Genomic DNA, 19,929 nt, shown 5'->3' with positions numbered 1-19,929 from the left:
GGAAATTGTAAATAAAACACAAAACATATTTAATTATTCATCAATATTTATTTTGACGCCTGCAAAGTAATCCTTACATTTATGTCAACGATTTTCCAGTCCTCGATCGACTGAAAACGGCTTCTACGTCGCGGCAATTTCAGTTTGGGGAACAAGACAAAATCACACCAAATCTGGTGAATATGCTGGTTGAACGATGTTATTCGTTGGCTTTAAATTCGGTTACAATCGTACTCCTTTTGAAGAAAAATCAGCTTTATCGGGACGAGTCGAGCAAGAACGCATTACATATGTCTGATGTTTAGATGTCGATGGAAAATTACAAATCAAGTCTCGTCTTGCTGTCATTCGCCCCACAGTGTGGCGTCAGCAGTGGCCTTTCAATCCTCCCAATTCATCGGCGAAAACATACATATTTTTCCAAAGGCGTGTTTACGAATATTTCACTGCGCCCATTTGCATTAAAAAGCACAAAAAATGCAGCTGTGAATTAACACTAAACTAAACACAATTAAGTATGGGAGAAGGTGTTGCCAGTTTGCATTTCATTGATAATGTGTGAAGAAATCAAAAAAAGTTGTCCTCCATACGCCTTTTTGTATTCATTTCCACTTTTACTTTTTTATCTGCATATGCACCGTTCGGCAAGTGCATTACGAAGCAAGTTGTTGAAAGATAGCGCCGCTGTAAATTAACAACGCTACTCCCATTCATGACTACACAACAATGCAACTGTTGTTTGTTGCCGCATCAAGCGCAAAGTGACGCCGACACTCACAATCGCACCTGTCGCCGCCTACCCTGCTGATCTCTCTCAATTATGCATTCTGCTCTGTTCGTTCATTCATTCATTATGTTTATCAGACTTTTGTTTGCGCTCAAATAAATCAACCAAAGCGACAACACGTTGTCAAAAGCATCAACAAACGTCACAAAGCGGATCACAATAGCAGCGCGTTGTGTTGGATAATAAGAAATTAAAGAAAAATATGTGATCACAAAATGTTTGAGGTATTATGACGTCTCTGCCTGCCAGACGTTGCGGCGGCGACATCGCGTTTAGGTGCTCAGCGCGAAAAATAACAATAAAATTAGCGCCGACATGCGGCTTCCACCGGCATTTGGCATCTGACAGCTGGCTGACAGGTGCAATGACAGTCGGTCGCACGAATTTCGTATACATTTCGGTAATTATAAAATTATAAAATATGAGTTGCGGTTTTAATAAGTTGCTTCTATGCGCCATAATATTACTACGCTCTTTCTTTTGCAACTTCTTCTTTTTTCCCAGCCCCCGTCTCTGTACTACGTTTTTTGTTTGTTTATTTTTAGTTCGGACTATTTTAACTAACTTTTTAGTTTTTGTCACATCATTCAATTAAACTTTCATTAAAAAATGTTTGTATGTTTATTAGGGTGACTCGCATTGCAGAAAAGTTTATTGCTAATGTTTTGAGAATTAGTTACAGTATTTACTGTAGCTAGTTTTCGTTGCCCACAGATCTCTTGACATTATTAAAGAAATATCAAAATAATTCCAGCTTATAATGCTTTCCTTCTTTTGCTTTCAAATAAACTTCGTAGTCGGAATTTTATTCCAGCGACCTTACTCTTGAGGTCTGAGAACAGGAAAAATCGCTGTGGAGTATACCCTTTGGAGGAGAGGGGCGGTAAGCTTCTTTACAGATGGGTCAAAGCTTGAGAGGAAGGTTGGTGGAGGGGTCTACTGTCGGAAGTTCTCCATCAAATCCAGCTTCAGACTTCCCGACTATAGCAGTGTCTTCCAGGCTGAGGTTGCAGCCATCAAGGTAGCAGCAGATTTGCTGCTCAAGAGAGTGTCTACCTTCAGAGAAGTGACCATTCACTCAGATAGCAGAGCGGCGATACTAGCCTTGAACTCATTCACAGTGCGTTCAGGGTTGGAATCGCAGGTAACTGTAAAGCTGATGAGCTAGCAAGGAAAGGCACCCTATAATCGTTATCTGTAGAATGGGAACGGGTAGGTGCTCCTGCATCCTCTTGTGTTCTACTACTGGATAACTGGGCCTCGCGGCTGCTTGGTCAGCGCTGGGATATACCACCAACGCAGTTATCGCAATAAACGTATAGTTATACTCAGCGGCATTAAAAGCGGTCTCCGCATACGATATCAAGTCGCTATTGGTATCGCTATAGAACGGTTGATCAGTCTATCAGATCGTCACCAAATGCACCTTATCTTGGTGCCCGGTCACAAAGGTATAGCCGGGAATGAACTGACTGATGAGTTCGCTCATTCCGCAGCAGCCACCAACAAGGTAGGACCCGAACCTTTCATTGCGGTTGGTCCCCATACCATAAAAGAACTCCTCCACAAGGATGAAGGAGTGGGCAGGGAAGAGTATTGGCAACAACTCCAAGGCATACGCCACGCCATGTTGTTAATGGGTGTTTACAATCTTAAAAGGTTTAAATATGTAATCAACCTTCCAAGATACAAACTACCGTTCGTTATATACACTGGCCATTATAAGCTTAAGAAACACTTATATAACATGGGTTAACTTCTTGTGGAAATTGTCGGTTCTCCGACAGGGAGCCAGAAACTTAAAAACACCTGCTAATCGACTGCACAGCAATCTGTAGGCGCTGGCTAAAGGCCCTTGTGTCCATGTTTCCAAACAGAGATTACGTGACCTCAATAGCACCTAGCAATGATGTTGCGGGGGCTAAGTGAGTCGTCGTTACAATAGACCTCAAATCGTGGAGCAATCCTCATTTATTTATCTTAACTAATCTAACACACTTATTAGTACTGTAGTTTCAATTCTTTCATTTTTGACAAATGGCGACTCACCCTAATGTAAATATTATCTAATATGTCCACACAAATGCATAATTTTCATTAATGTGACATTTTTGAGACATTTTGATATTTTCTTTGTCGAAATTTTTCGTACTTTCGTACATTCAGACTTTTACACACACACACAGCCTTACACTTTTGTTAGCGGCACAGTAATAGCAACATGTAGCTACTTGAAGCAACTGCTTTGCTTGCGGTCTGAGCATACCATACATATTTCGTAGCTATACCCCCTAACGGCTAAACCCCCCTGCGACCACCGTTGGTTGCAATCATTTTTGGCTCATCAGAGCATGAAATATTTTGTTTACTATCCTCACACACATACTTAGAGGCATAAAGAAATCTATATTTGTTAATGTGAGGATGCATGCTTCTGTGCCGTTATGTGTACGCTTGTGTGTGTATGTGTACAGTTATTTTATAATACCTTCTCAATTGTGTTTGGCCACAATTATGCTTGCTATTTTAGTCATTCCGCTGCTGCTCAGTCATGCCGGCTCTGCATATTTCCCATCCCGCAGACACATACACACACACAAACCAAAAAAAATTTATATTGTGCCTGCCTGTTTACTTACTCTACACCTGTTGCGTCTTTTACTTACTTTGATAGCTTTTGCTATACAATATTTACAGTTGTTGTTTTTGTTGTTTTCATTTCGGTATTTTGATTTAGTTGTGTAAAGTTTATGTAATAATTGCAATTAAAATTTTGAGCGCATTTTTTCTTCATTGCAACACCGCACATATTTTTGTGGTTGATGTTGTTCTTGTTGTTGTCGTTAATGCATCTATAAAATTTACAAATGCATTTATATATGTGTACATATGTATGTGCAGATGAGTGCATGGCACGCAAGCAAATCAAAACCACAGCGTGTGTTGTTGTTGCTGTGCAGGCTTTTGGTGTCACGATGTGCAATATTCGCCGTTAATTGCTCTAAATTTCTGAAATTAGTTAGATTTTTAGAAAATTAAATTCGAAATCAATTTGCCAGCAAATTGAGTGGCAATAATTTAATTTTTGAACATGTTTAATAATTTAATTTTTTTATTTTATTTTATATGTATACAATATATATGTATATATTTTTCACCTTTAAATATTTTTTTAATTATATTTTGCAACTGTTTTTTATTGTATTTTATAGCAGCATATTACTTTATAGTTTTAATTTTATATTTTTTCCTTTTATTTTACTATTTTTTTTTAATTTTTGTATTAACACTGTGCCCTCTGTTAGGCAATATGAGCAGCGTTTTCGCTTTTAATATCCTATTAGTTCATGCAAATTTTGAGGCAATAACTCATTTACATTTTATCGAGGTTATTTGTGTCGTGATTTTTCCTCTCTATAGAAAAAAATCCGTGTTTATGAACTTAATCGTGTGGAAATATTATTAGTTCTGTTTATTCGTTTTTAACTTGTCTGCATATAATTAGAACAATTATAGTACTCCGAAGATATTTTTAAATCAAAGTGACTGCTGGTTCTTAATTAAAATGTTTGCGTAAATTTGAATTGAATTAAAACAAGTTAAATATTTAATAAGCTAAATGTACCCAGGTCACAACCCTGGGGAGGGATGTTTTTTACTCTACCTCGCCTTTAAATGGATGTTTTTTTGGCTATCCAAAAGATATTTGGTCTAAGACGGGAAGTTGTGAGCTGCTTAAACAACGTGTAAATCAATGGCTTCAAGTTGTTCGTGCACGAAGCACTTCCAAGCAAATGGTTGCTGATTTTTTAAGAAAAACTATACATGTCGCAACTATACCACTAGAACAACGCAGAACTGTAAATTCTAAGTGGTGCACACCATTTGTTTTCCAGTTGTCTTTCAAGAAACCAGGAAAACCACGACGCTCACACCTCGACTGAAACAACTGCACTTCTGAGTACTCAGAACATCGATTTGATGAGTAATCCACCTTTAAGTTTTGAGTTGGTACCGAGTAATGAAATATTATTAGCGTTCGTAAAAAATAAAGCTTAAAGGTCTACTATTTCGACATCCAAAAAAGCGGGTTATGCATCCAGAACGCATGTTCCTCAATTAATGTGGTAAAAGTGCTTCGGCAATTAATTTAAATGCATGCGAAAGTGTTAATGGAAAACAAGAAAGCAATTTTCGATTATTAATATTTGTTTCTGTTCTCTAACAGACAGGATGAACCGGTCGGTTGTTAGCCAACATAACAAGCTATTTTTTGAAAAATATATCCGTTATGTTTATTTAATATCTTTGAACTGTCAGTTTTTATTTATTTTGCGGTCGTCCAAGGTCAATTTGTGTTTTTTTTTCGTCTTTTTGTCTAACCTATCAAGGATGATTCATTATAAAAATACCACAACTTGAGTCACTCAAAATTCAATATCGCGCGAACTAATTTCGGAAAGAATTCATAATTCTTTTTAATCTGAGAAATATCATTTGGCGAATATCTTGAGTAGGTATGAACTTTGTGGCTGCCTTTTTCATTTCTGCTCTCTGCTTTTTAGTTGTTTCAGAATAGCGATCTAATAACGTTTCATGGCCTTAAGACGAACATCGAACGGAAAACATAATTAAAGGAACTTACCAAAGGATGTATGAACAACTGTTTTATAGAACTTTTCTTAATAGAATAAAGTATGGAAGCATATTGGAGAATATTTACAATGTCGTGTAAGACGTTTCAAGTTGCTGCTTGCTGGAACTGGATTATCTTGGGTTAAAGGCTTTCAGACACTTGCACATAGCTAAGCTTGTCTCATATAGTTTCAATTTCTTCAAAAAATCTTCATAAAGCTTACGTTTGATGGAAGGTTTTATATAAGGTGCAGATCCATTACATTTCTCATCCAATATATGTATGTTCTAAAGTCAAGCAGTTTACGTTCACCGTTTGTCCTAAATTAGGTGGCGTTCTTTAATTTATTATTCACTAAGCCTGTGTATATACGGCGGTAACTTCAGTTATTATTATGATATATTTTATAGGAAACATGCATATTTCCAAACACTCACTTTTCCACTTTCTAGGTGCAAATCTAATTACAGTGTTTACAACGTAAATATTTCCAAGAAACATGTGTAATTTTGGATATGCTCATTTCGCAATAATTTCCGCCTACAAAGTGCTAATCAACTTCGCAAATTACAAAAAAAAAAACCGAAAGTAAAATTAATTTCTTTTGTGGTTTGTTCCGGCGGCATGAGCATCTCACTCCTTTATTTCATAATTTCATGTCACAATTTGTCACGAGCAATTTCAACGTTGAAATTTCTTGGTTAAGGTGTGCGCATATGGATAGCTTCATCCATAATTCTATGATTGAAATATATTATTATTTAATATTATTGCGGTTTCTCTACTATTTGCGATAGTTAAAGCCAAGCTCATGGCTGCACGACAAACGACACTGATTTTCATATTTTTGTACAGGGTGACTAGATAAGAAATGGATATATGAAAAGATTATAAGTTGAAAGAAATACTAGAGTGATTTTTGATTGATTCGAAGTAGGATTCATATCATTATTTAGATTTCCTTTCAGTCATCATATTCAAGTCTTTGCTTGGATCAATCAGTCATAGAAATAAATAAGTAATACTTATACTACCATCTGATCAAATTTTGTCCTGGACTGACTCCTTTTTCAATCAATACCTTCAAAATAGGCTCTTAAGCAAATACGAGTATGTCAATTATTAATCGAATTTTCATTGTAAACTAGTTATAAACCTCGGCTGCGATGGCCGTCAACGAAATTTAGTACCTGCGGTTTCAGCTAATTTTTGGAGACCCACTTTCTAAATTGTTGAACTGCTTCAACGCTATATTCATAAAACAACTTCTCGTCACCAGTAATGATAATGTTTTGTGAATGTAGGTCCCTCCGCTGCGTTGTTAATCATCTGTTTTGCGCTCTACTCGACATAGTTTTGCAAATGATTCATGTCATTGCGTGTGAGTCTAACATATACACTCTTCATCTTCTTCTTCCAACATCGCTTACCCAGTTATAGCAGAGTTTAACAGAACGTCAGTTGTTCTTCCCTTTTGGTGCCAATTGGAGATTCTAAGTGCAACCATTTCCTTCTCCACTTGGTCTTTACAACGGAGTAGAAGTCTTCCTCTGATTCCCTAGGCGGGTACTGCGTCCAATACTCTCAGAGCTGGAATGTGTTCGTCCACTCTTCTTTCCCAAAACAGTTCAGTCGTTCCATAAGAGATGTTGAGATTCTTTGCTATCTCCTTGATACTAACGCGATTGCTTCTTTAGCTTTTTCGATGTTGTCGTCAATAACAAATTTGGATGGCCATGTATGCGATGACTTCGCGTCTTCACTGAATGCTTGTGCCACTCAGACTCTTGAGTTCGTAATAAAGTAAACGCCCCAAAACACCTTTGAAACATTTTCAACGATTCCCTAACACCTCTGTGAACACAAAATTATTTCAAGTAAACTCGTTAAATATGTTTTCTCAAAATAAAAATCGTTGACAAACTTTTCGAGCTTAAACAAACAGCTGCCAAACAGAAACTAAATAGATTTTTCGAGAGCAAACTTCTCACGAATGTAAAAAGACGTTATAGTTTAAATGGACTGGTCCGAGTCAAATTTGATCGAATGGTATGTATAAATATTTATGGTTTCTTAGGTGATCATAGCTTTAGCATAGCGAGCAAATAAGTGGCGAATCGAACCGGCTGTGCTGTAATAATTTCCACGTCATCGGCAAGGTACATAGCGGACGTAATGAGACAATACCTGAGACTAATCAAAAGCAAAATCTGTGTTCCCAATTTACTCACCTTTTTTTGTTGTATATGAGTGCTCAATTAGCAAGGCTTTTCGTTAGCCAAAACCAAAACTAAGCCTCTGATTTGCGGTTCACCTTAGATTTTTTTGTCGCGCAATTTTTTTGATATCAAATTCAAATTAAAAAACACATGGTTATTAGGTAAAACTAGCTTAATGAAATCGAGACCAAATGACGTAGCAATAAAATTGTAAATTAAGAAAAGTAAAAGTTTATTATTTTCCATTGCTTTTCTTTCTAAGCTTGTGGCTTTTGCTTTGGCGCGTTCATATGTCAGCCAGCTGCTGGTACTCGGTTACTTAGTTCGCTGGGGATTTAATTGAATGTCATTGACTTGGTCATATTGTTAGTAAGGTAGTGTTGTATAACAGTACATGTGTATTTTTTTTTTTGTTTTTTCTTGTTACAAGAGCACCGTAAAGTGATTGTACATCTATACACAAATACATAGAAACAAACATATGGCGATCTGCATATGCGTTTGTGTGTGTGTGTGGCTGTTGGGCGTCTATGGGTGCGACTTTTCTACTATTTTTGTGTTTTGCTCACATTTTTATTTTGCTCTGCTTTTAATTGCGCATTTTCACCAAAAACCAAACGCTTACTTTCTGCGATGTTTTCGCACACACACATATATGTATGTATATACATGCATATGTAATGATATGTATCCATTTATTGTTTTTTTTTTCTTTTGTATGGCAAACACTCTTTCATTTGGGAAGTAAACTTGTTGTGCTCTCGTACATCTGTAGCGCCTTGCAATCGCCCTCGGTGTAAGTGGAGCGTTTTGGCCTTTCATCTCGATTGAATAATTGGCTAAAATTGCTCAAGTGCAGCTTATTTTTTCACCATATGCATATGCAACATGTACCGCGTGGGCTTAGTGCAATGAAAGTTGCCAATATTTGCATGTAAATTTTTGCTATTAAAAGTGAAATTAATCGTTTATTTGATATTGTTTTGAAAAAATTTGAATGTCTAATTGAATTTTTAGTTTGCATTTTCGCGGAAGACTTTCTCACATGTTGTCATTTCCTGTTTAATTATATTTCTCTGTGAGGTGATTCTAATCAATGTTCATGATTGCGCTCATTGTGCGTAAAAGTTCTATGTGAGGCAAGACTCTTAAAATCAAATATATAAAGTGGAAATTTAGACAGATATTTAGCAACTTTATAATGGTATAATGGTAAAGGACTTACCACTTCTAAACTCACCACTGCTAACACACCATACCTAAATTCACCACACCTGAATTTATCACGTTAAAATTTATAATGATAGCAAGAACTCACCACTCCCGAATTCACCACTGATAACACAGTATCTAAATTCACCACACCTGAATTTACCACGTTAAAATTTATAATAACAAGAATTCACCACTGAAAACACACCATACCTGAATTCACCACATCCGAACCTATTACATTAAAATTTACAACGTTGGCAAGAACACACCATACTACATTCGTACTTAATAAGTTTAAACTCTATACTGAACTAGTTTTTATATAAATATTATCATCATATATGTATATATAAAATTCGACAGATTCAGCACGTATGTATACTAGGTGAGATAATAGTTTCAGAACCGTAATCCGTCACTCCCCAATCTCTTTAGAATTTATCGACGAGACGTAGAGAGGAGAAAGAAAGTATCAGTGTTCATTTCCAAGCTTTTCTAAATAGTTCAAATTGTAATCAAAAGGTATAAATCTTTAACATAAATAAACCAACCTTTTTTTGTTTTGATAATTCAATCACAAAACGGAATATCTTATACTCGTATTAGTAGGAGTTCTTCCTATGACTTTTATTAATACACTTTTCATTACTTTCGTTAAAAAAAGTGGAGTATCAATACTTTCTATTTCCTGGCGATTGTTAAAAATGAACAATATGTTCTTCTTGACGAACGTGCTACTAAATTTTGTTCCAAAGTAAAGAATGTTAAGAATTCGTAATACTTAATAATGAAATGTATGCTGGACATCTCCGATACTTGTTGAGAAACTTTTTTCAAGCTTTTACGCATTTTGCGAGGAGCATAGTGTAGCGTACAAGAGGATAAAAAGTCATTTTCTATCTGCGTATGACCTTCGGTCGTGTTGAAAATAATACAGAAAACTTTTGGTTTATCTTCAACATTTTTAGCTATCACAAAGCAACAATGTTCAAAGTTATTCAAGTGAGATTCATCGCTACTTTGCAAGGACAATCCCATGGCCTTACTTAACCTCCGTTACCAAAGATGACACGGACATAGTTTACTTTGACAAAGGAAGTACTCTAGTCGGCCATTTTTAATTCCGCTCCAATATCACTAATTTCTCTAGTGAACATTTGAATCGAATTACGCTCTAACGGTAACAGTTCGAAATATTTTTATTTTTATCGTCTGCTCCTCCAAAAAGTAGCTATCTTACGAGTTTATCGCAAAGTGGATGTCCGGTACGAACGAATTTTGTTTGGAGTGTTTGTAATGTCGTTTGCGTTTGTACAACAGGTTATAGTTGCAAATTTATTGCCGCACTTCATAAAGCACCAAAACTCGATCACTTTCTATTTTCCGCTGGAATTCGCGAAAATTATCTCAAATCCGCCTTGTTAATCGCATCATAGTGCAGCGATCTTTAAATCCGCGCCCAATAAACCGCAAAAATACAATTTCATTCATTCAGGTGGCAGCCACCTGTCGCTTGGACCAGGTAGCTCGGGTCTGCGTGTGCCTGAGTCGTATGACAACATTATCACAATATTTTTTTTTGCACATTACATTTGCGAACGCTCTTTCCTTTGCGTGTTTTGTATTTTGTTGCATATGCGACATGCAGCATGGAAACCAGTTGCGCTGCTTTATGCAGATCAGTTGAAAGCTGCAGAAAAAGACGAAAATTCGACAACTTGCATGCGAGTACATGTAAACATTGTTGTTGTTGTCGTTGTTGTGGAAAAAGTCAATGTCAACTTGTGTTGCTTTAAAAACAAAAAAGCGAGGGATCAACATGTCAAAACCAACATCTGTTGGCACGATCCCTCGCAGCGCCCTCTTGTCACTCATCGCGCAGTCAGGATGTGCTTTGACCAACGTCGGATGTCTAGCCGTAAGTGAAAGACACCTTTCGCGTCTGATTGCATAAATATTTACTTAGTACGAGTATTGCATAATTAAGTGCGGAGCAAAGCACTTAGAAAGTATATTTGTGATAACGGTATGTTTTATGAATTCATAACTTGATTTTGTTGCAAATACAATCACGTGCGCTTACATTCGTATGTAAAATCATTATTGCGGAAAATGTGACGACTTGACACTTTTAAACTCTTATCTTTTCAGTGGCTCCTTTCGTGTCTTAAGTACAAGAAAATTTACTTTGCATAACATTTAAGCGGACTTTCCCGGAAGTCGTATACGATTCAAATTGATTACTTAATTTTGAATATTTGAATAATATAAGCAGAGATTTGCTTAAAAAGGAAAAAACAGGGGTTATTTTTTCTAAATTATATAGATGTAATGCTTCCTTCAACGTTATATAAGGTCACTAAAAGTACAGCAGTAATCAGTCAGAAGCGTACAGCTTGGCCAATAAGGGAGGAATTATGTTCCATCAGACCGACAGATCATACACATCGAATATGGTTCGCCAGTAGTTTCAGGAGCTTAGTGGGGAGCTTCTGATGCATCCAACTTACAACAATCGTTTACGTGAGTACCTAGCCTCACGGTGCTTATCAATACAATGCGTTGATCAGCGCTCCAAATAATTCATCCTTTTTGCAAGTATCATTCCAATTGGTCAGGTGGAAGGGACAACTTATCTACCAAATTGGAGCGAACTCCAAGGGCTAACTTCTTCCCGTGGTACCAGACTTCAGTCTCCGGTCAGATCTTGCAGCATTTGCTCCTGCCAGTGGAGCACCCATTAAACTCATTGACTGGTGACATTTGTCGTTTCAAATGGATTTTTATTAGAAGGAGTCTCATTCAAAGTCTGTAATATCAGTTCTAGCTGCGTATTATAGTAATTTATTGTCCGGACCTGGCGTCAAGTGATTGCTATCTCTTCATAGCTATGGCGAAAAATTTTTCTTCTGAAAAATTCAAGAGAAAACTCAATCAAAGCTAACGAGGACCAAGGTTTCTATGATTATTATGCTGAATGCATACTAAAAGCGTTTCACTGAGCTTGTTGATGTTATCAAGAAAAAGGTCTACATATATTTCCTAACCAACTCCAATGCTTTTTATATTCCATGATTTGCCATTGTCCGCCGATGAATCTCTGGTTGTACATAGTTTTATTGAACTCCTCTGTGTTAATTCAGACTATTTGTTGTTTATGCAAACCCAACAATTTTTATACACCTTCTATCAAACCACAAGACAGATCACTTGATCATTTTTTAACCTGACCTAATGCATGCTTATTGGACAGACTCTATGCGAAAAGATCTCATAGTCATAGGCAAGTAATAACTTCTCCTTAGTAGTTTCATAGGGATAAAATCTTTTATACAAGCTGGGTTTCAAAGTAATCAGGACTTAAAAAAAAACTGATCAAATGGGTTTTTCGGCAAAATCCATTTATTTTATTCAAAATAGTCTACTTCTGATTCAATACAGCTTTTCGCACGGTCCAAAAGTATGTCAAACAAGTGTTTTAGCTCGTATGGCCGCCAGTATGTCGGTGCAAGCCTTTTGAATGGCCTCTACGTCTGCATAACGCTTTCTTTTCAAGGGCAAATGCATTTTTCTGAAAAGGAAGAAGTCGCACGGTGCCATATCAGGTGAATACGGGGTGTGGTTAATGGTTAAAATGTGGTTTTTGGTCAAATAATCGGTCACGTCGAGAGAGCAATTTTTGGACGTCAGTCAATTTCTGCGGAACAGACCGTGCACATACCTTTCGTAAGCCCAAATGTTCGGTCAAAATGCGATAAATCGATGTTTTGAAGGTGTTCAATTCTATTTCCATGAATTTCAATGATGATTTCGGTTGATTTTTGACGAATTCAAGCACAGTATCGATCTAACTTCCGGTGATCACGCATTTTGATTGGCCCACATGTTGATCGTCATTTATGTCCTCACGACCACTTTGAAAACATTGAAACCACTCGTTCACTCTGCTGCGGAATAGGCAATCGTCGCCATAAACTTTTTTCATCACTTAACTTTTCGGTAAAAGTTTTACCAACTTTAAAACAAAATTTAAATTTGGCTCTTTTTTTTCGAAGCTCATTTTCGCACCGATAACACAAACATACTGACACTTAAAACGCAATAACTTCACTTCCAATCGATAAAATGTCATGAAATTCTCACTGGAGAATCGATAAAGATAGCAGATTCTAACGCATCAGTCGACATATAGATGGCGTCACCAGCGGACGCTAAATTCAAAAAGTAATGTTTACTTTGGAAGTATATAAGGTATTATAAAAAGTTCCAATATGGTCGCCACGACTTGTTTATGGTGCCACTATTTTTCTTTTTAAATAACCATTGTATTGTTACGCTTTTAAACGTAAGTTAGAATAGTTTGTAGAAGTAACCGGAACCACAAAGTATAAAGTCGTCTATCTTAACATATTTAATTTGTTGTGTTTATGAGTTGGAGTTTAATCAGTTTCACCTGTGATAAGTGATATATACTAATTCTGCGGTAGGAATATCCTTTTGACTGTTTTTTTTTTAAATTGCTAGAAAACGTTTTGGGTTAAGAACCAATCTAAAGTTTAGTAAAAATTTCGTGGATGCTACGAAAAATAATATTCACTTTGAATTCACTTTTAGTAATATTGCTTTTTATATACCGTTATTTCTGTATGTGCAAATATGCACACGTTTAATGCTCCGTCAATAATTGGTTGCCATTGAAACCAAACTCATATTTATTTATAATGGAGAGCAATAAACTTGTTGTGCCATAAAATAATATCTTAACTAAATAACCGAGTCGCAAAAGCTGTTTACGTTCACTTCAACCACTGATTACTGTCACAATTTCACCATAAAAAGATTAAAGAAACTCCTAACCGAGAAACGGCTACTTTCATTGTCACTGAACGAATATCAAGTATGGTATTTGTAATCGCATAAGTGTAAACAAGCAAAGCAAAGCTGAGATAATTAATTAAAGTAAAGTGCCGTTAAAAATTGCTTAATGTATCATAATGCAACCGCCAACTAGTTTAACTAGTCTAGTATACATACTTGATATAATATAATTACAGCACTGAGTCAGTACATATTAGTGTAAATTTCAAGCGGGACTTAGAAAACGAAAGCGAATTGCCGCCAACAACGGTGGTTGACATTTATGACGCTGTCACATGCTTTTGTTTAAAAAATTATACTATTTGCTTAAAAATTGTACTAAGTAAATAGTCGCATTTTAAGGGAATCATTTCATATGCTTGAAATAAGATGTATATCCGCCCTCAAACATAAGTTGTACTTAGGATCTCATCGATTTTCTGATCCTATAAGTGCTTTATAAACTCATTGCTACAGCTTTAGTTCTACTTCAATGTTGCACAGTGGGACGAAAATAGCGAAATGACATAAAATAATTATGAGATTATGGTTGTGGTTGGTATTAATACTGGTGATAATTATCTATGACTTCTAATTTATGAGTGTCAACAGTGACGTGAAGCCAAGTCGCGATTGCGACCCCTTTTTATTTTGATTACAGGAGATATTTCGTCTTGCCCCCGTTCAGTACCAGACCCATTAATTCACTTCCTTAACCCTTCTTGAGAAAGCAGAACTAACGGCGTGGTTGTTATGGCCAATATTATTAATGTCATCGGCGTACACCAGCAACTGTACACTCTTTCATAAGATTATACCTTCTGTTTTTGTTCTGCAGCTCGAATTATTTTCTCCAAGAGCATATTGAAGTAGTCACACGAGTCGCCATGTCTGAAACCTCATTTGGTATCGAACGGCTCGGAGAGGTCCTTCCCGATCCCGACGAAGCTTTTGGTATTGCTCATCGTCAGTTTACACAGCCGTATTAGTTTTGTGGCATAAAGGTTTCTTTTCGTGCTGTTAAAAGCAGCTTTGCAATCGACGAAGAGATGGTGTGTGTCGATTCTCTTTTTACTGGTCTTTTCCAAGGAAATGGGTCTTTCAGATTTTAAGCATTTCTTGGCAACCTTTAGTTATTTTATTTAGGAGCGTTCGAGCATGGTTAAAATATATCGCTTTTCAGAAATTCATATACAATATAAAGTATATAACGTTTATAAAGAGTGTTTTTTTTTAGACATGTGTTCAAGAAGAATATATTTATAGCGTTATTATAACGATAAGAACCAGGAGGCCCAATTCTCGACCTCTCTTTGCAGCAATTGAGGCCGAATATTCACTTTCAAGGCTTCAACGCATATTGCTAGATAAGCAACTTCCTATAACAGCATAAAAAATAGTCCAGCGGTGTTAAACCGAACGATCTTGGAGGCCACGCCACAAGCGTCTCGCGAGATAATGCGGTCATCGAAACTTTCCTTCAATAAATTGATTGCTTTATAGGCTATATAGCAATCAGAGCCGTCTTGTTAGAACCAAAGGTTTTCCACATCAAGATCCCCCTATTCAGGAACAAAAAAGTCGCTAATTATGGCTTTAAAGTGTCCCCCCTTGACTTTAATATTATAACCTGAGTTTTGAAAAAAATGTATTCTAATGATTCCGTTAACCCATAGAGCATACGAAACAGTGAACGTTGTTCCAGAGTAAGCCTGTTAATTATGAATTGGCAAACCAAACTGAGTGAAAAGTAAAGTAACGGCTGTCAAAACGACGAGCTCCGAATAGAGTATTGCTTCTTTGAAAACCACATGTCTAAAAAGCACCAATTGGAAAACTTCAAAGTCATACAAGTATATTCAACTGTAAGCTTTTATGGAATTTTCAAAACTTTTCGAGGCAAATAAAAATAGGTCACAATAAATATTAGACATAAAGAAAAACATTTTTGAGAATGTAACGTTAGGACCTTATATTGTTCATGTAAAAAATAATAATTATATTTTCATATCAAATGTCAATTTAAATAATTCCTGAAAAAAATTTCGACAAGTATCACTGTAGGCAACATAACATTATAAATCAGAACCTTTAAAAAACGAGACCAGTAAAGCTATTTTGGTGAAGTAGAAATCATTTTAGAAGGAACTTACATAAAAAATATTTTTTTCCCAAAAATTACTTTAAAAATCGTTATGGTTCGCTGTAAATGGTACGTAATATATTTTTTGCATAAACCTAGTGTTTAGATATGGGTTAAATAGGGATTAGAGGACGAATCTGCTACTATTATATTGTGTGCGGTATTTGAGTTTTATATTGACAAGATGCGATATCCCCCAATTCTAACCCAGTGTACCTTGTACTGATCATAATCATCATAGTTTTCCACCTCTTCTGCTTCTCCCGCAATGACCTTGCTCTACTCCAGTTACTCCAACAGCAGCACTCGCTACACTCATTACAATGAGTTGCTTATTCGCAAGAGTTCACAGCCTTGGCAGCAAAAGCGTCACTAATTGAGCGATTAAAGGCAATTTTAAAGAGCGCTTTGTTTTTTTTTTACAAACTTATTTTGCTTTGTTTGATTTATGTTTTGTTATATTTTTAATTTTTTTTTTCACCAAGCTGGCGCGTCTTGGAGTCTATTTTATCTATTACGTGAATCCCCAAATCTATTTATATTTAAAAGTGCAGTAGTTGAGCACTAAATAAGCACTCGTTCATTGAAGTATTCAGTGGTAAGAAGTGCTTGTAAACAATGGTGAGTACTTAACTTAAAAGAAGTAAGGTACGAGTACGAGTATAAATATTTTTTGTTATTTTTTAAGCTTACCAAGCGTCAGCAGCAGACTAAACCGCAACCAATTGACCGCGTCCATATTGCCTCGTTTGCTTGCGCTGTGCTTTTTACTGCGCAGCTTCGCTATTTGAGTTGTTGTTGTTTTTTGTTGCTGTTGTGTACTTTTTTATTAGTGATAATATTTTTTATATTTTTTGCTTTATTGATTTTGTGGTTTCGGCAGATTTGCGCTTTGCTTTTGAAGTTAGTCTTTCGTTTTATTTCACTTCGTTACAATTGCGCGGCTCATTTACCTGGTGGCGCACAATGCAAATATAACTTTTTCAATATTTCTCTTTTTTTGTTGTTATTTTTGCTACGCCATCGGCACAATTATTTACGCCAAATACGCGCGACAAGCGATTTAGCCGAAACGTTGCATTGCGTTGCCGGAGTGTTGACGCTCGCTATTTTACGCCAATTATTTTTTGTGTTTGAGATTTTTTTGTATTATTTTTGGTATTTCACAATTTCTAATTTATAGTAAATTTTCAACACTTTTTTCTGTTTATTTTTTTAATATTTTTTAATTAATTCCCTTTACTTCTAACTCGTGATCTTTTGCACTGCTCTCTATTTCGTTTTGAGTTTCGTTTTTCTATAGAAAGTATGCAAATATTCACTTTAAATAAATATTATTTATGCTATAAAGCTAAAAGTAATGCTAATAACGTTGACTTAGTTTTGCTGCAAAAATTTCGAAAGCACACACTCACGCCTTTCCAAGCATCTTCATTTGTTCCCTACACGAAATGTTCATTCTTTGCGTCGCTCTTTCGCCGACTTAATAAATATTTATTAACTTAAGACAATCACTAACCTCGTTCAGAAATCGAACACTTACTACTTATGACTTCTCAACGAATTCCTGCATTTTATTTTTTATTTATTTATTTTTTTTTTTGCGTTCGATCGCATTTTTTTCACTTGACTACATTTATAGTTTTGTGTTAGTTGTTATTATTATTTTTTTTATTTCCTTTTCATATCAGTTTTAGCATCATCACTGATATGCAGAGTTGTCGTGAAAGTGAAATTTCATTTAATATGTGGTATTATTGTTGGAAAATGTGCGTATATCTTCTAAATATGTCTACATATGCATGCTTATTAGATTTCAAAAGGAAGGAAATAGTCGAATTGTCTGCGCACGTTTGCTCGGCTGGGCAATTTTAGTTCGCGAAGAATTAAAAATTTAGATCCATACTAAATAGATGCCAGCATACAAATATACATATGTATATATTCTTATTTCTCATGCCCTCAACTATTGTTAGCCGCAGCTGTGCTCGATATATTTCTTGATTGAATTGTGTGAACAGCTACAAATGCGGAAATGTTGATTTGCAAACAAAAAAAACTTAAAAAAAAGTAATAGTCGCGCATTCTCATTCATAAGATAATCTTATAGCAGTATGTAAAGAAGAATATTAAGATCTATTAAAACTTAGAACATATCTATTAAAAATCTGTCATCGATAAATTTCTGCTTTGATTTTCTTGAGATTTGAGCAATCTCTGCTCACGCTTCCCTTATCACTTACTAGATTGCTTTGAAAACCGTGTGAAACGGGTATTCCAAAAATTAATTTGGTTATGTCGTTTTGACTGTTGATTGAACACCTCAATGAAAAATACAGAATATTTTAGCGAAAATCACAAAACAATACAAAAAGATGCGCACATATGTACATACATATATTTTCTATCCATAATCCAATAACCTATAACAGTGCGAAACCAAAAATAATAATAATAGAGATTGTGACCGTCAGCTAACTAACTGTTAAATTCCGCACTAGAAAATATCTACTTCTTTATTAAAAACTTTGTTAGTTGAAAGCTTTACTTTGTTTTGTTTTTGTTTTCTAAATTTTTCTTCGCTTTCTATTAGCACTTAGAACAAATGCAATTTATAATTCAGAAAATCATTAAATTTCTCAGAAAATATTGATCAATCACACGCAACTGGGCTTTAAGTTATTCTCCATGTTTTGAAGCCTATATACAAAAAACCTATATTTAAGAAGTTTTAAGTTAAGATCTTCAATACCATCCCGACAACGTCAATGTGTTGCATAAGAAAGTATAGTTTCCGATCTTGTTCACATTGTGACGCATGAAAAATTAAGCGATTTTCGTGAATTTTTTTAAGAGAAAGTACGCGATTGAATATTTCAAACTTCTTTGAACGTAATAAGGTATATTTTCAGCTATATTTTAAGATTTTTTTTTACAAAAATGTTGAAAAATAACGGAGTTATGGGCTCTCTTCGGAGGTGCCAAAAAAAAGTGCCCCAACTGCTGGCATAATTCCGGCCGAATCAGTAGCTCAAATAAAAAAAATTGAGAAGATTGTTAAACTTAAAGATATTTCCTCTACAATGAACTACGATCTTTGAAAAATATCAAAATTTAAGAAAATGGCGTAATTTTGAAAAAAAATCGGTTTTTTACGAAAAAATAGTCGTTTTTTAATGCCAAATTGACAATTTTCAACCAATCAAAAAGATCGTAGTCTATTGTATAGCAAATATATTCAACTATACCCAGTTTTAATTTGAAGTCGATCGGTCAATTTCTCGTTGAGTTATGATGTCAGCAATTTTGAAAAATGTCGTTTCGAGAAAAACGCGTTTAGAGTTTCACTTATATACATATGTTTGCACCTCTGAGCGGTCGCTGTTTAGAACGCTGCCATTCAAAAACTATTCAAGATACGACCTTGCCGATTTCACAAGATATTTTTGAATTATAAACTATCAAAAAAGAAAAAAAAATTGTTTTGAAAGTGTCACACTAGTATAGCCTCTTAAGGAGCCAGGGTACCCTTTAAAAGTTATCTGTTATCTAGCTGAATACATACTCTGCGACCGTGGAGATTATTTCTTGGTAGAACTTATACACTAGAATCAGCTGTGCTCGAACTCTTACCGAAATAAAAGATGCAATGTTCCCTAATACATTGAAGTTAACTGTGAAAATAATATTTCCGATTTTAGACGCACAATTCATATAAATTCCACTCCGGCTTTATCGAAATAGCTACTGTTTTGTCTCATTAGATTTGTCGTATTAGCCGGTATCGTATTTTGCACACGCAATAAATTATCTCGAAAAAACAACTCAGAACCTGGTCATTTCTATTTTATGTTAATAGCATTCGATTTACACCAGCTGAACTTTAATACACTATGACTGATTCGAAAATTTCCAAAACTGAAGATCTTTAATTAAGTATAATTTAGTCATATTTTATATTTTTTAAACAATGAAATTTAGTTAAAGTCAAAAAGGAATGTTTTTATTTAAAATATATTTGCTAACAATATAACGTGCGGTCTGTAAATGTACAGAATGCTACCTGCTTTCG

General features: G+C 35.4%; 2 protein-coding genes across 8 annotated transcripts in view; one reads left to right on the top strand and one right to left on the bottom strand.

Annotated features, from left to right (window-relative positions):
* Window positions 1-19,929, top strand: part of LOC105221907 (RING finger protein 17) — a gene marked incomplete at its 3' end in the record, with an annotated part of 207,404 nt that overhangs the window by 74,982 nt on the left and 112,493 nt on the right.
* LOC105231434 (ataxin-2 homolog) overlaps window positions 1-19,929 on the bottom strand; it is an 83,884-nt gene that overhangs the window by 62,688 nt on the left and 1,267 nt on the right. For 4 of the 7 annotated variants that reach the window (XM_049447798.1, XM_049447803.1, XM_049447804.1 and 1 more), the window contains exon 2: window positions 16,551-17,154. In XM_049447798.1, coding sequence (XP_049303755.1) covers window positions 16,551-16,596 — 46 coding nt within the window. In that variant the 5' untranslated portion in view covers window positions 16,597-17,154. Of the gene's footprint in view, window positions 1-16,550; window positions 17,179-19,929 lie in introns of all 7 variants that reach the window. The other 3 variants (XM_049447802.1, XM_049447801.1, XM_049447799.1) reach the window with 3 other exon arrangements.

The sequence above is a fragment of the Bactrocera dorsalis genome, chromosome 2, assembly GCF_023373825.1.
Source record: "Bactrocera dorsalis isolate Fly_Bdor chromosome 2, ASM2337382v1, whole genome shotgun sequence".
Classification (NCBI taxonomy): Eukaryota; Metazoa; Arthropoda; class Insecta; order Diptera; family Tephritidae; genus Bactrocera; species Bactrocera dorsalis.
Note: the sequence above shows the minus strand (reverse complement) of the source record. Positions and strands in the feature narration are given on the sequence as shown.